General features: G+C 45.0%; 1 protein-coding gene across 3 annotated transcripts in view; it reads right to left on the bottom strand.

The window, feature by feature from the left end:
* TRIT1 (tRNA isopentenyltransferase 1) overlaps positions 1–13,862 on the bottom strand; it is a 51,570-nt gene extending 37,708 nt beyond the window's left edge. For all 3 annotated transcript variants that reach the window (XM_075334158.1, XM_075334159.1, XM_075334160.1), the window contains exons 1-4: positions 13,719–13,862; positions 3,723–3,863; positions 3,550–3,645; positions 2,875–3,041 (exon numbers count right to left, since the gene is read on the bottom strand). In XM_075334158.1, the coding sequence (XP_075190273.1) occupies positions 2,875–3,041; positions 3,550–3,645; positions 3,723–3,863; positions 13,719–13,853 (539 nt within the window). In that variant the 5' untranslated portion in view covers positions 13,854–13,862. The remainder of the gene's footprint in view (positions 1–2,874; positions 3,042–3,549; positions 3,646–3,722; positions 3,864–13,718) is intronic.
* Between the last annotated feature and the right edge of the window lie 2,535 nt (positions 13,863–16,397).

Here is a 16,397-nt window from a genome sequence, read left to right as displayed (position 1 = left end):
AACTAAGTTAATTTTAAAGTTTGTTTTAAGCAAAAGATCTAGAAATAATAAGTTCCACAATTGGATTTGTTTGGGATTAACATGAACTTTGGTTGTGGGGAAAACCCCTTGTAGCATACCGTATTTTTCGCTTTATAAGACGCACCTGATTATAAGACGCACCCCCAAATTTGGTGAAGGAAAAGAGAATTTTTTTTTTTTTAATGTTAAATGGGGTCCATCTTATAATGCCAGTGTCCCTCTAACAAATCATATAGGGTATATGTCCCTCATAGCCCCCCATCCTAAAATTAGCCCCCTTAATCTGGATATGGCCCCCATGTATTGAATATAGCCCCCTTGTGATGGCACACGTTCCCCTGTGCTGCCTATGGTCCCCTATGGATTGCACACGTTCCCGTGTTAGATAACGCCCCCATGCTGCTGCCCATGGCCCCTATAGATCGCACAAGTCCCCCTGTGTTAGATATCGCCCCCATAGTGCTGCCCATGGCCCCTATATAGATCGCACAAGTCCCCCTGTGTTAGATATCGCCCCCATAGTGCTGCCCATGGCCCCTATATAGATCGCACAAGTCCCCCTGTGTTAGATATCGCCCCCATAGTGCTGCCCATGGCCCCTATATAGATCGCACAAGTCCCCCTGTGTTAGATATCGCCCCCATAGTGCTGCCCATGGCCCCTATATAGATCGCACAAGTCCCCCTGTGTTAGATATCGCCCCCATAGTGCTGCCCATGGCCCCTATATAGATCGCACAAGTCCCCCTGTGTTAGATATCGCCCCCATAGTGCTGCCCATGGTCCCTATAGATCGCACAAGTCCCCCTGTGTTAGATATCGCCCCCATAGTGCTGCCCATGGCCCCTATATAGATCGCACAAGTCCCCCTGTGTTAGATATCGCCCCCATAGTGCTGCCCATGGTCCCTATATAGATCGCACAAGTCCCCCTGTGTCAGATATCGCCCCCATAGTGCTGCCCATGGCCCCTATATAGACCGCACAAGTCCCCCTGTGTCAGATATGGCCCCTAGGCTGCTGCCCAAAGTAAAATAAAACCCTCTTTCCTTATCTCCTCCAGCGCTGAGCTCCCTCCTGTGTCCCTCCGTGCTTCTGTTCTTCCACTTCCTGGTTCTCAGTGCGGTCATGTGATCGGCACAGCAGGCTGAGCTCTCTGCCTGCCTGATCACAGTGGAAGCAGGGACACGGGGAGAAACGCTGCAGGGGTAAGTAAAGATTTTTTATTTTAGAATGAGCAGCAGCCTGGGGGTTAAATCTAACACAGGGGTGGGCATGTGCGATCACACTGGGACGCAGGCTCATAGAATATGCACCGCTGCCCCAGCCCCTCACTGCGTGCGATTTCAGCACCATTGGAGATGGACAGCGGCTGTGCATATTATATGAGCGGGTGCAGGAGATCAAAGGCTGCAGCCCACAGCGTTCCCCTGTGCTCCAGAGCTGCTGCCCCCACCTCCCCTGGACGCTGCAGTGTACATATATATACACCTCCCCCCGTATATTCGGCTTATAAGACGCACCCCCTACTTTCCCCCAAAATTTGGGGGAACAAAAGTGCGTCTTATAAAGCGAAAAATAAGGTAAGTATATATAATATATGCAGAAATGATGTTTAGTATTACCGTGTTTTTCTAAAAATAAGACAGTCTTATACTTTTTTTTTTGCCCCCCAAAAAAAGCACTGGGGCTTATTTTTGGAGAAACATGTCTGGGGGTAAAATTACCCCCCCCCCAAAAAAAAAGCAGACATCCCACTTCCCAGGAGACTCATATTTACGAGACCTGGACGTCTGCGTGGCTCCCAGGTCCTCCCTGTGATCTCCTGTAGGTGCTGCACGCCGTCCTCCCGCTTCTGGCTGGCTGAGAAACACTGACACTGACACACACACACACACTCATTACCTCCAGCGATACAGAATACTTCTGGCTGCAGGGAATGATGGGAGGAAATCACGCGTCCGCAGGTCCTGTAAGCTAGCATTGCGGCAGGTCCCTGCGCTCCACTGCACAGCCTCTCAGGATTCCGCCAGCCAGAAAAAATCAGTGTCGCTGAATGTGGTAAGTGTGTGATCTGATGTGTGTGTGATCTGATGTGTGTGTGTGTGTGTGTGTGTGTGTGTGTGTGTGTGTGTGTGTGTGTGTGTGTGTGTGTGTGTGTGTGTGTGTGTGTGTGTGTGTGTGTGTGTGTGATCACTGCAGGTCCTCTGCCCTTGCGTCTGGGGAGTATGATTACGGGGTGCCCGCTTGTCAATAATGAAGTGTCCTGCGGTATCTGTAACTTTTTTAGCTGTACGGACACTTCATTATTGAACCGCAACTAGGGCTTATTTTCGGGGGAGGGCTTATATTTAAGCCTTGCTCCGAAAATGCTGAAAATCCATGCTAGGGCTTATTTTTGGGGGAGGGCTTATTTTTGGAAAAACACGGTAGCATTAATGGGTAAATAACTTGATACAACCCCTTTAAATCTGAAATTCTATAGCTCAAAATTTCTGAAAGCACAAAACAGTCAGGTAATCTGAAATCTCACAAGACGAGAAAACAAGATGGATCACAAATCACCAGTTATGAGATTTCTGAGCAGAAAACAAAATATTTCAACAAGCTATATATTTGTGTTGACTACACTTACTGGAATATGTACAGATTTTTCTGTATGATCCTCAATGTGACATTTGCCAAATTCAGTTAAGGGGTTAATCTACTCTAAACTGATTGATATGGTGGGTTAGGATCTGTAGAGGCCTCTTCAGTCTCTTGATAGTACATTCAAAGAAATGGGAGCACTTTATGATCAAAGCATTTAAACATTTCAGGTTAAGACTTAACACCACAATAGACGAGTTGCCCACCTTGCCACTTTCCGCTTATCATGTGGATGCAATTTTGCTGCCATCTCTGGGTCTACATTTTTCAGGCGTGCATGAAGTTCAGAAAAGTCTAATTTCTCCAATTCAGTTTTTCTATCAGCCATTCTTTGATCTCCATGGACAGCCATCTTCTCTCCAGGTGGAGATCCCTATAGTTTATAAAACTGACTTCATGAACCAGCGAATAAGGGTATGTGCGCACGTTGCTTTTTACCTGCTTTTTTGCTGCTTTTTCTTCTGCGCTGTTTAATGCCAAAATGGATGTGTTCTTCTATTCAAGCAAAGTCTATGGGAATTTGGGTTTCTTGTTCACACTATGTTGTTCAAAATGCTGCCTTTTTGTGGCAGAAATGTAGGCAAAAACTTAGCTTTGCAGTGCAAAACCCAAATGGCAAAAACAATTGACATGTTGCTTCTTTGAAAAGCTGAGTTTTTGACCAAAGTTCTGCCACAAAAAGGCAGCATTTTGAACAACATAGTGTGAACAAGAAACCCAAATTCCCATAGACTTTGCTTGAATAGAAGAACACATCCATTTTGGCATTAAACAGCGCAGAAGAAAAAGCAGCAAAAAAAGCAGGTAAAAAGCAACGTGCGCACATACCCTAATGAGCACACAAAGTACAAAAAGCTGCAGAGCAGGTAAGGCATACATACCGTGTTAACGAGCACTTTCCATAGAAGTGACTCAATGTAGTAATTTGTCCCTCCAACCACAATTGGAATTTTATCTCTCGAAAATATATCTTCAATGTTGATAATTAAGGAGTATAAATCACTACTAGTGGTTACAGCTATACTGTCATGCTCCCCATAAAAAGAAAGGATATCAGGGCCAAGGCTTTATTTCGGAAATCAACTACGGTAAAATTTGTGACAAGTGGATCCACACAGCTGATCATATGATGCTTGCAGAGCTGCTGTTCCTCTGCTGTTACTTTATTAGTGATAATATCCAAACCCTGGTATACCTAAAAGAGACAACACAATATGAAGGCCGTATCACTGCCATCATTTATTATTCCAAACATGATGGGTGCATTTTTACCAATGTTAGGACTATGGAGTCAGAGTCGTGGAGTCTGAGTCAGTGTCCCTTTTGGAGCAGTCGGTATAAAATGGACCAACTCCAACAATACAGTGGGTACGGAAAGTATTCAGACCACTTTAAAATTTTTCACTCTGTTTCATTGCAGCCATTTGGTAAATTCAAAAAAGTTAATTTTTATTCTCATTAATGTACACTCTGCACTCCATCTTCACAGAAAAAAACAGAATGTAGAAATGTTTGCACATTTATTAAAACAAAACTGAAATATCACATGGTCATAAGTATTCAGACCCTTTGCTCAGTATTGAGTAGAAGCACCCTTTTGAGGTAGTACAGCCATGAGTCTTTTTGGGAATGATACAAGTTTTTCACACCTGGATTTGGGGATCCTCTGCCATTCTTCCTTGTAGATCCTCTCCAGTTTCGTCAGGTTGGATGGTGAGCGTTGGTGGACAGCCATTTTCAAGTCTCTCCAGAGATGCTCAATTGGGTTTAGGTTAGGGCTCTGGCTGGGCCAGTCAGGAATGGTCACAGAGTTGTTCTGAAGCCACTCCTTTGTAATTTTAGCTGTGTGCTTAGAGTCAGTCTTGTTGGAAAGTGAAGGTTCAGCCAAGTCTGAGGTCCAGAGCACTCTGGAAGAGGTTTTCTTCCAGAATATCTCTGTACTTGGCCACATTCATCTTTCATTCAATTGCAACCAGTTGTCCTGTCCCTGCAGCTGAAAGACACCCCCACAGCATGATGCTGCCACCACCATGTTTCACTGTTGGGATTGTTTTGGGCAGGTGATGAGTTGTGCCTGGTTTTCTCTACACATACCGCTTAGAACTTTTTGGTGATAATTCTATCTTCGTCTAATCAGACCAAAGAATATTATTTCTTACAGTCTGGGAAGCCTTCATGTGGTGGGGGTTTTTTTTTCAAACTCTATGTGGGCTTTTATATGTCTTGCACTGAAGAGAGGCTTACATCGGGCCACTCTGGCAAAAAGGCCCGACTGGTGGAGAGCTGCACTGATTGGAGAAAGTTCCACAAAATCAACTATCTCCCTACTGCATCTTTGGAGCTCAGCCACAGTGATCTTGGGATTCTTCTTTACTTCTCTCACCAAGGCTCTTCTCCCATGATTGCTCAGTTTGGCAGGATGGCCAGGTCTAGGAAGAGTTCTGGTGTTCCCAAACTTCTTCCATTTAAGGATTATGGAGGCCACTGTGCTCTTAAGAACCTTGAGTACTGCAGACATTATTTTGTAACAATGGCCAGATCTGTGCCTTGCCACAATTGTCTCTGTGCTCCTTGGGCAGTTCCTTTGAACTAATGATCCACATTTGGTCTGACATGCACTGTGAGGTCTTATATAGACAGGTGTGTGCCTTTCCAAATCAAGTCCTATCAGTTTAATTTAACACAGCTGAACTCCAATGAAGGAGTAGAACCATCTCAAGGAGGTTCACAAGGAAATGGACAGCATGTGACTTAAATGTGAGGGTCTGAGCAAAGGGTCTGAATACTTATGACCATGTGATATTTCCGTTTTTCTTGTATAATAAATTTGCAAAAATTGCTACATTTCTGCTTTTTTTTCTGTCAAGATGGGGTGCAGAGTGTACATTAAAGAGAAAAAAAATGAACCTTTTTGAATTTACCAAATGGCTGAAGTAAAAGAGTGACAAATTTAAAGGGGTCTGAATACTTTCCATACCCATTATATATAATAAATTGGGTACAGCTGTACAGTACAGTATGTGATGATTATTATTTCAGAGAAATTTGGGAAAGTTATGAAATACACATGTCTGTTCCATTCCTGATCAAAGGATCTAGGTTTTTAGTTGAGATGAATCTGTGCTGCACTTCAGCTACATTAGGCTATGTGCGCACGCTGCGTTTTTTTGACGCTGCGTTTTTGTGCGTTTTTGGCAGCCAAAAACGCACAAAAACGCACCTGCTTTGAAAAAACGCATGCGTTTACCGCGATTTGGTGCGTTTTTGGCTGCGTTTTTGATCTCTGCGTTTTGCTGCGTTTTTCCAATGCATTGCATGGGCGGAAAACGCAGAAAAACGCAGGAAAGAATTGACATGTCCATTTTTTTTTTTTCAAGCTCAAAAACGCAGCTTAAAAAAACAGTTGTGTGAGGACAGCAAAAATGAAAACTCAGACTTTGCTGGGGAAGCAAAGTCATGCAGTTTTGAGGCCAAAAACGCACCCGAAAAACGCGCAAAAACGCCGCCGCGAAAAACACACTGTGCGCACATAGCCTAAGTAATGAAGCTGCTTCTCTACAGATAAGAGTAAAAACAAAGACAAGGAACGCCTGCAATCATCTCAGAACCGCTAGAGTGAACAGGAAAGTAGGATTAAGGTAAGTACTTCTTAAAGCAAGTATAAACTTTCAATCAACAGCAAAATGATCTTTTAGAATTAAGGCCCAGTCACACACGACTTACCAGCGATCCCGAAAACGATGCGACCTGATAGGGATTGCTGGTAAGTCGCTGGGAGGTCGCTGGTGAGATGTCACACAGTCAGATCTTACCAGCGATGCAGGAACAGTACAGGTCGCAGTAGCGACCTGTATAACGATCTCAGCAGTCACTGAGACCCGGTCACACAGTGTCAAACACAGCGATGGGTCCTGCCCAGCAGGACATCGCCTTTGAAGAAAATGGCCTGGACCATTCTGCTACGACTAGAGATCTCACAGCAGGGGCCTGATCGCTGGTAAGTGTCACATATAACGAGATCGCTAACGGGATCGCCTCTGCGTCACGGAAAACTTTAGAGTATCTTGTTGAAGTTGCTTCACATCTCTTTCCTATTTATCACATGCGCAGTGTTGTGCACACGCTGCAGCCGGCAATAAGAGATAGTCTGCAGGAGGGACATGCTGCAACTGTGATTGGCAAAGTGAGGAAATTGGTTATCAATACCATGGACGGCATAAAGAACAAATAAATCAAGTTTGGAACAAATCCTTTAAAGCGCACCAATCACCAGGATTTTTGTATATAAGCTAAAGCCAGTGCTGTACTGGCATTATCAGGTTGATTCTATACATACCTGTAGTGGTCAGCTCGGATGTTTAGGTTTTGAAATCCAAAAAAGTAAAGTTTATAAAATTAGCTGCTTGCTGAGTGACAGCAGCTGAGGATCAGATAATATATTCATAGTTATCCCCTCTCTCTGTTAGAATTAGCATAAGTGTATAAAATAATAATAAAAAAGTATTATACAAACGATCCCCTTTGTCTCTAGCAGGACCTGTGTGAGGTCATACCCATGTGATGTGGTATCCAGCTTTGTTGGCTGAGGCCCCGCCCCTTCTATGAGACACCCCCCATTAGTAATCTGTATATGAAAAGATAAAAAGAAATAAACACAAACACCAAAAAATCCTTTATTTGAAATAAAATACATAGCAAACCATCCTCTACCCCTTAACCCCTTCACGACCGCGGGCAGTAAAATTACGTCCTATTTTAACGTGACTTAACGACCAGGGACGTAATTTTACGGCCTAAACTTCATTTGATTGCCGTGGCCATAGCAACGGCTTTCAAATGATGTCCCCTGCTGTTTCTTACAGCAGGGGACCTTTGTTTGACCCCAGGGGGGGTGGTATCGCCAATCCCCATAGGCGATCGATGTGATTGGCTGTTCAAATCTGAACCGCCAACCACATCGTTCGCACTAATTTCGGCAAAAATAATGCCCAAATTAGTGCGAGACTGTGAGATCCAGCTATGAGATGCCGTAGCAGCTACAGCAGATCATAGGTGGATCTCAAACATGTCGCCCCCAGCCCCTGCAGCACTGATTGGAGCGATCGTGCTATGACGCGCAATCGCTCCAGTCAGTGTGCAGTGGGGCGGTCTGATCAGCAGGTGGCCGCCCTCCCCAGGCCTGTCCTGGTCTGGGGACCCTCCCCCAACATGTCTGCAGCGTGGAGTGACTGGTACTTTTGGTACCACGCCACCGCTGCTGCTGCCGCCGCCGCCTCTGATGTCACCGCCGCTACTGCTCCAATGGTAAGTATTCCGCTCCCTGCGCGCTCTCGCGATGGACCCTGCGCGCTCCCGTGAAGGCCCCTGCCCGTGCCCCCCCCCCCCCCCCGATCTGCCCCCCGGCATCCCGATCTGCTCCCCACGCGATCTGCCTGCCTCCTCTGTCATCTCTATTCTGCTTCCAAGGTTCCTTCCTTCTGCCTTTGCTTCTCCGCCCCCTCTGCTCTCCCTCTGCCCCCCCCATCTGCTCCCCCCTCTCCCCATCCCCCTCCGCCCCCTCCCCCCCGACATCCTCTTACCTGCCTTCACGGGTCGTCCGAGGTCTTCACTGGCCCGATCACATCCGCCTCCATCGCTGGGTCCTTCTGCTGATCTGTCCAACGTCCTGCCTGCTGCTGGTGTAAAGCTGTCTATCTCACTGCCTTCTTGTTCCACTGCAGTTCCTTTGGTCAGTGATCCTCTTGGTACTGTGAGTATAAATTTTTTTTTTTTCTTGTATCCCGTCCATTTTTACACTTCATCCGTCCGTGCGTCCCGCCAAGCGCTGATCAGAGATGCAGATAACGGATCTGCATCCGTGGTCAGTTTTTGGCGTGACTTTTTTCCGTATTCGCGACGCTTTTTGTATGGCATCCGTCTGTGCGTCCCGCCGAGCGCTGATCAGGGATGCACATAATGGATCGGCATCCCTGCTCAATTTTTGGCGTGACTTTTTTCCGTATTCGCGACGCTTTTTGTATCGCATCCGACCGTGCGTCCTGCAGCGGCCGATCAGTGCACCGCGTCTGTGCGTTTCAAAAGTTAAATGGCGTTCCTTCTCTTCTGAGCCCCCGCCGTGCGCCCAAACAATTACTTTCCACCACATATGAGGTATCTACGTACTCAGGAAAAATGGCACAATATATTTTATGGTACATTTTTTCCTGATACCGTTGTAAAAAAAAAAAAAAAGCTACCTGGTTAATACAAAAATTTTGTGGTTAAAAAAAAAATAATTTTCACGGTTCAACGTTATCAACTTCTGTGGAGCCCCTGAGGGTACAAGGGGCTCACCAAACATCTAGATAAATTACTTGAGGGGTCTAGTTCCGAAATGGGGTAATTTGTGGGGGAGCTCCACTGTTTAGGCACCATAGGGGGTCTCCAAACGTGACATGGCGTCCGCTAATGATTCCAACCAATTTTGCTGTCAAATGGCGCTCCTTCTCTTCTGAGCCCCGCTATGCACCCAAACAATTACTTTCCACCACATATGAGGTATCTGCGTACTCAGGAGAAATTGCACAATACGTTTTATGGTGCATTTTTTCCTGATACCCTTGTGGAAAAAAAAGCTACCTGGTTCAAGTGACAGTTTTGTGGTGAAAATAAAAAATTGTATTCATGGCTCAACATTATCAACTTCTGTGGAGCCCCTTGGGGCTCGCTATACATCTAGATAAAGTCCTTGAGGGGTCTAGTTTCCAAAATGGGGTCACTTATGGGGGAGCTCCACTGTTTAGGCACCATGGGGGGTCTCCAAAACGTGACATGGCGTCCGCTAATGATTCCAACCAATTTTGCTGTCAAATGGCACTCCTTCTCTTCTGAGCCCCGCCATGCGCCCAAACAATTACTTTCCACCACATATGAGGCATCTGCGTACTCAGGAAAAAATGCACTATAAATTTTATGGTGAATTTTTTGCTGATACCCTTGTGAAAAAAAAGCTACCTAGTTGAAGCAACAGTTTTGTGGTAAAAAAAAAATTTTTTTCTTTTCACAGCTCAACGTTCTAAACTTCTGTGAAGCCCCCAGGTGTTCAAAGTGCTCACCAAACATCTAGAAAAAATATTTGAGGGCTCTAGTTTCCAAAATGGGGTCACTTGTGGGGGAACTCCATTGTTTAGGCACCTCAGGGGGTCTTCAAACCCGACATGGCGTCCGCTAATGAGTGCAGCTAATTTTGCGTTCAAAAATTCAAATGGCGCGCCTTCCCTTCCGAGCTCCGCTGTGCGCCCAAACAATTGATTTTTACCACATATGGGGTATCAGCGTACTCAGGAGAAATTGCACTATAAATTATAGGGTGCACTTTCTCTTTTCTCCCTTGTGAAAATGAAAATGTTATGGCTAAAGTAACATTTTTGTGTTAAAAATTTTCATTTTTTCCTTCCACATTGCTTTGGTTCCTGTGAAGCACCTAAAGGGTTAATAAACTTCTTGGATGTGGTTTTGAGCAGAGTGAGGGGTGCAGTTTTTAGAATGGGGTCACTTTTGGGTATTTTCTGTCACCTCGGTCTCTCAAAGTCACTTCAAATGTGATGTGGTCACTAAAAAAAATTATTTTCTAAATTTTTGTTGGAAAAATGAGAAATCGCTGATGACCTTTGACCCCTTCTAACTTCCTAACGAAAAAAAATTTTGTTTCGAAAATTGCGCTGATGTAAAGTACACAAGTGGGAAAGTTTATTTAGTAACTATTTTGTGTGACATATCTCTCAGATTTATGGGCATAAATTTTCAAAGTTTGAAAATTGCGAAATTTTCAAAATTTTTGCAAAATTTCCTAAATTTTCACAAATAAACGCAAAAATCTCAGAATCGCAAGGATCTGTTGAAGCGTTCCAGAGTTATAACCTGTCAAAGTGACACTGGTCAGAATTGCAAAAAATGGCCCGGTCATTGGGGTGTTTTAGTGGCCGGGGGTGAAGGGGTTAATGAACCTCAAAAACATTAAGGTCTGACGTAATCCACACAAGGTCCCACAACGGTTCCATGGGAACCTCAAGCTGCGACTGCTGGTAAATTGTTGAAAGAGGGTGTTTTTGTATTTTATTTCAAATAAAGGATTTTTTCTGTGTTTTGTGTTTATTTCTTTTTACTTACAGATTAGTGATGGGGAGGGGGTAGACCAAGACTTTCCTCATTACTAACGTTGGGTTTAGTGGCAGCTGTGAGCTGTTATTAAGCCCTTATTACCCCGATTGCCACCGCACTGGGGCAATTGGGATGAGCCAGATAAAGTACCAGGATCGTCGCATCTAATGGATGCGACAATCCTGGGCGGTTGCAGACTGCTATTTTTAGGCTGAGGGGCCCCAATAACAATGGAACATCACAGCCTAAGAATACCAGCTCCCAGCATTACCATGGCTGGGTATCAAAATTGGGGGAACGTCACGCTGTGTTTTTCAATTAAATATATATTTTTTTAAAAAGCCACATGCGTTTTTTCTTATTTTGATACACAGCCAAGATAAGAGCACGGCTATGGGCTGCAGCCTATAGTCGTATGCTTTATCTGTGCTGGTTATCATAATATGGGGGGACCTTATGCAAATTTTTTAAAATATTTTTACACAAATCTAGAGACACACAGCACATCTGATTGGTTGCAGTCAGACACGCTGTCACAGAGGCTGGGGGTACTGTTTGACTAAAACCAGAGACCCCGGGACTGCCGATCGGCGGGGAAAGCAGAGAATATGCATGAGGTTAATGAGCAGACCCGGAAGCAGAGTTACAGCCGCATGGAGACCAGCAAGTGTAAAGAACTTTGCTTTATCCTTATTTTATTTGTATTTTTTTTTTTATTATTACACGGGTGGCCAGACCCAGATCGTTACTCAGAGTTCCCTGAGAACTCCGGACCCAGGTTCTTTTGAACCTATGCAGATCCGGACTTTTACAATACAATGGCACATCGCTATTGGTCACCACTTTAAGGTCTAGAGTAGAGCTGAGCAGAGATTACAAAGGCCCTGGTCTAGTGGCAACATTGGTAGCCCTTGGCTGCTGGACCAGAGCTCTACAAAACTGCTATTACTTACTGGCCCCTCCTCTGATTTTTAGGTCTAGCAGTTATTACGTATTGGCTCAATTCTAGTCTAACAGTCTAAGGCCCTGTGCGCACACTGCGTTTTTACCCATTTTTTTTACTTTTTTGCTGCAGAAATTTCTTGAGAAAATGGTTGTAACCTTTCTGCAGACATTCCCCAGAAAAACTTATGGAAAAAAAATTAGCTGTGCGCACAATGCGTTTTTTATCCAAGACAATTCTTTCTGTAGATTTTCTTGAGAAAAAGAATGAGCAGGTCACTTCTTTTCCGCAGGTACCTGCATTATTTCACTCCATTGACTGTAATGTAACCATGAAATACCGCAGGGAATAAGACAGGTAGCAAATTATGTGTGTTTCATTGCGTTTTCCTGCGTTATTCCTGTGTTATTTTGCATTTTTCGGGACATAATGTTCATCACTGGGCTGCGTTTTGCAGGGAAGTGATGTCATAATGACAGGAAGATGAAGCGGAGCAGAGAGTAAACACACACATCACACACACACATAGAATGCCCAAAGAAATCAAACGTACATATAAAAAAAAAAAAAAACGTGGGCTCCGCTGTATTTTTACCGTCCAGCTGAGGTAAACACACAGCGGCGGCCCGGTATTCTCAGGCTGGGGAGAGCGAGGGCCATGGTTAATTGACCCCCCCCCCCCCCCCCCCCCGCAGCCGAGAATATCAGCCCGCAGCTGCCCCGAGACTGTCCATCCATTATGCTAGATAGATAGATGGCTAGATCTATCTATTTATCTAGCCATTTTTCTATCTATTCATCTTTCTATCTATCCATTATTTATTGATCTATGAATCAATTATCTATATTATATATTGTTGTTAGAGAATTAAAAAATGCAGGTGCACTAATCCTTCACTCTTAGGCTATGTGCGCATGTTGCATACTGTCCCTGCAGAAATTTCTGCAGCGATTTGAACAGCACACGTGTGCTTCAAATCGCTGCAGAAAGAGTCCATAATGAAAAAAAAAAGCCGATTCCATGCGCTCTGAGTGCAGCCCCTCCCATAGACAGAGCAGGGGCTGCATGCAGAGCGCAGGAAAGAAGTGACATGTCACTTCTTAGAACGCGTGCTTCGGGCAGCAGCCGAAGCGCTGCGCTCTAATACGTCACGTGCGCACGTCTCCTGCATAATCTTCATAGATTATGCTGGAGACGCAGGACGCATGCAGTTACTGTGGTGCAGATCGCAACGTAACTGCATGTAATTACGCAACGTGCGCATATAGCCTTAAGAAATTTCTTGAGAAAAATCCTTTTTCTAGTGCGCACATAGCGTAAAGGCCCTTGATACGCATTACAGTCGTCCAAGCCCACCGCTTTCAGAGGGACCATCCAAGCATCAAATGTGTATGAGGGCCTAGTGTCCATCTGTCTACATGACACTGAGCAAAAGACACATTAGGCATGGGGAAGTACAACACATTTTGTCTCCTAGAGGACTGCCACAAGAGGTATATCTGCAAGTGGGAGGCAGAAGCAGCCGTGGACAGAATGAACGTTCGGCCGATTGCTATTCAAGGCGTGTGGTCATTATAGGATAGGTCAAGATCAGATCAACTGACAGCCAGCGATCAGATGATATTTAGTGGGGGAACACTGAGCTCTCTACTCCAAGTAGTGGTCATTCCCAGGTACTGCAGCTCCAATCACATTCACTTCTGCAGGAGCCGAGCCTTAATAGCCTTGAATTCCCAACATAATCAGCATCTAAAAGAATTGATAACATATTTATAGAAATGTGTGTAAGCAAAAGTCAACTACGGCTCCGTGTGAACCCGCAGCGTCACACACAGAGGGCACACAGCTAACCTGACAATCACCAGAAGCCGTCTGATAGAGTCATGGCGAGGACGGTGCTTTATAGCCCAGCCATGAGGCTGGATTTACAGTCCACAGCTCTATAGTGAAGGCGCCATGTCTGTCACCTGCATAGAGTCGGCGCTGATCACTTCCCCTCCGAGTCCCCGGCCCAGCTGAAGAGCCAGGTTGGACTTGCCGGTTCCAGTGGCCCCTAGAATAACTACGAGAGGTAGGGTACGTTTCACACTGTGCGCCGCCATCTTTCTGTCGTCACGGCCAACCCACAGCCGAGGACAAACCACGCCCCTAACAACCACTGAGCCCTGTGCGACGAAGCCTAACAAAGGAACTGGAGAACCGTGCACTGGAGAACCGTGCACTGGAGAACCGTGCACGTCTCTAGTGGCACTTCACAAACACGATCATAGGGGGAAAATACTGTCCGTAGCTCTGTGCCAGCAGTACTGGCTCCTAAACATAGGACCGTTCATCATGTTCAGAAGCACAGCAGATCAGTGTGGAGGTAGAGGACATCAGGCTACAGAAACATGGTGGCACTAACTCCAACTGGTGATAGAAAAAGGAGGGCGTGGGGTTTTGGACACATTCAAAGAGTTTTCTTTATTTTTAGGACTCTGAAAATTGTAGATTCACATTGAAGGCATCAAAACTATGAATTAACACATGTGGAATGAAAGACTTAACAAAAAAGTGTGAAACAACTGAAAATATGACTTATATTCTAGGTTCTTCAAAGTATCCACCTTTTGCTTTCATTACTGCTTTGCACACTCTTGACATTCTCTTGATGAGCTTCAAGAGGCAGTCACCGGAAATGGTTTTCCAACAGTCTTGAAGGAGTTCCCAGAGATGCTTAGCACTTGTTGACCCTTTTGCCTTCACTCTGTGATCCAGCTCACCCCAAACCATCTCTATTGGGTTCAGGTCTGGTGACTGTGGAGGCCAGGTCATCTGACGTAGCATCCCATCACTCTCCTTCTTAGTCAAATATCCCTTACACAGCCTGGAGGTGTGTTTGGGGTCATTGTCTTGTTGAAAAATAAATGATGGTCCAACTAAACGCAAACCGGATGGAATAGCATACCGCTGCAAGATGATGTGGTAGCCATGCTGGTTCAGAATGCCTTCAATTTTGAATAAATCCCCAACAGTGTCACCAGCAAAGCACCCCCACACCATCACACCTCCTCCTCCATGCTTCACGGTGGGAACCAGCCATGTAGAGTCCATCCGTTCACCTTTTCTACAAAGACACGGTGGTGGGATCCAAAGATCTCAAATTTGGACTCATAAGACCAAAGCACAGATTTCCACTGGTCTAATGTCCATTCCTTGTGTTCTTTAGCCCAAACAAGTCTCTTCTGCTTGTTGCCTGTCATTAGCAGTGGTTTCCTAGCAGCTATTTTACCATGAAGGCCTGCTGCACAAAGTCTCCTCTTAACAGTTGTTCTAGAGATGAGGTGTGTCCAAACTTTTGGTCTGTACTGTATATATATATATATATATATATATATATATATATATGGTATTTGTGGTGGAGGGTCTGTGTGACAATTTCACCACTGCAGCCACCACAGTGGAGAGGCATTGCTGATTCTCCGGCCACAGCCTGTAGCCTCCTTGTAGCCAGGCTCATACAGCCATGTTAGAAAATGGGCCTGTCATGTTGGCTAATTGTGGACATGACTAGCTCCATGTGCAGCTCCATGTGCTCATCGGCATTGCTGACAGGTGCTCAAGTGGCCTTTCATGGCATGAAATATTCTGGTCTGGGAAGTGGACCAAAGTCCATGTAGACCATCGGTCCGCATGCAAAACTGGCCATGTATACTGACCATAGTGTGAAAGAAAGAAACATAGAACTCGTCACATAAATGGACACACGCCACTGATATTATCGTGGGTGGCATTCCCATCGCTGCCTTACAGAACAGTAGAGACAAGAAAAGGAGACATTGGCACATCAAAACATAAATGTTTTTATTTAATCTATCGAAACGTTGCTCCTGTTGATTCGGTATACACATCTAACCACTGTTGGACACAGATAGAAAAGGGCCCCTGTGCAAGAAGAATATATGGGCCTTTTACAGTCCAATAACTCATCAAAATGCACAATTCTACCTATTTCGGAAGTAGAAATGGGCCCCCTGACCTCTTGGGCCCCGTGTAGCTGCACCGATGATATGCCCACCCCTGCATCTGATGCGTTTCTGACATTGAAGACACCCATAGTCATAGAGATGTGCATGCGTAGGCAACAGGAGGATTAAACAGATAAATGAATTTATGTTTTTACTTACAAGTGGATCCGTTAATGTCCTCTTTTTTCATCTATTATGAGATTATGAGAAATACAAAAGATAAACTCTGGAACATTCTCACCAGATAGATAGGGTGCAGGGTGAACCAGCGCCTCCTTCATATGGGTCCTCTAGTTTCCATGACGTTACTGACCCTATATATCCCTAGGAAACTCATTGCAGCCTGTCACCCCAAAACCTCTGCCCTAATAAGGGCAGACCACATCTAACGCTATTATAGAACCCCTAAAATCAGTGTGCGGCTGTGCCGGGTGATGCGATGTGAGACTCACAAGTGTGACTCCGGCCTAAGGCCCAGTGCCCACGCTGTGTAGTTTTCACTCGTATTTTCAGAAATCTGCAGCAAAATCTGTATGTCAATTGTGAAGCCAGCAAAGTCTATGAGAACTGAGAAGTGCTGTGCCCACATTGCTTATTTTTCCCTTGCGTATTTGGTGCAAAAAAAATAAATCTGCACCA

Source organism: Anomaloglossus baeobatrachus, chromosome 2 (genome assembly GCF_048569485.1).
Source record: "Anomaloglossus baeobatrachus isolate aAnoBae1 chromosome 2, aAnoBae1.hap1, whole genome shotgun sequence".
NCBI lineage: Eukaryota > Metazoa > Chordata > Amphibia > Anura > Aromobatidae > Anomaloglossus > Anomaloglossus baeobatrachus.
The sequence above is the reverse complement of the archived record's forward strand: the minus strand, read 5'-3'. Positions and strand labels throughout refer to the sequence as shown.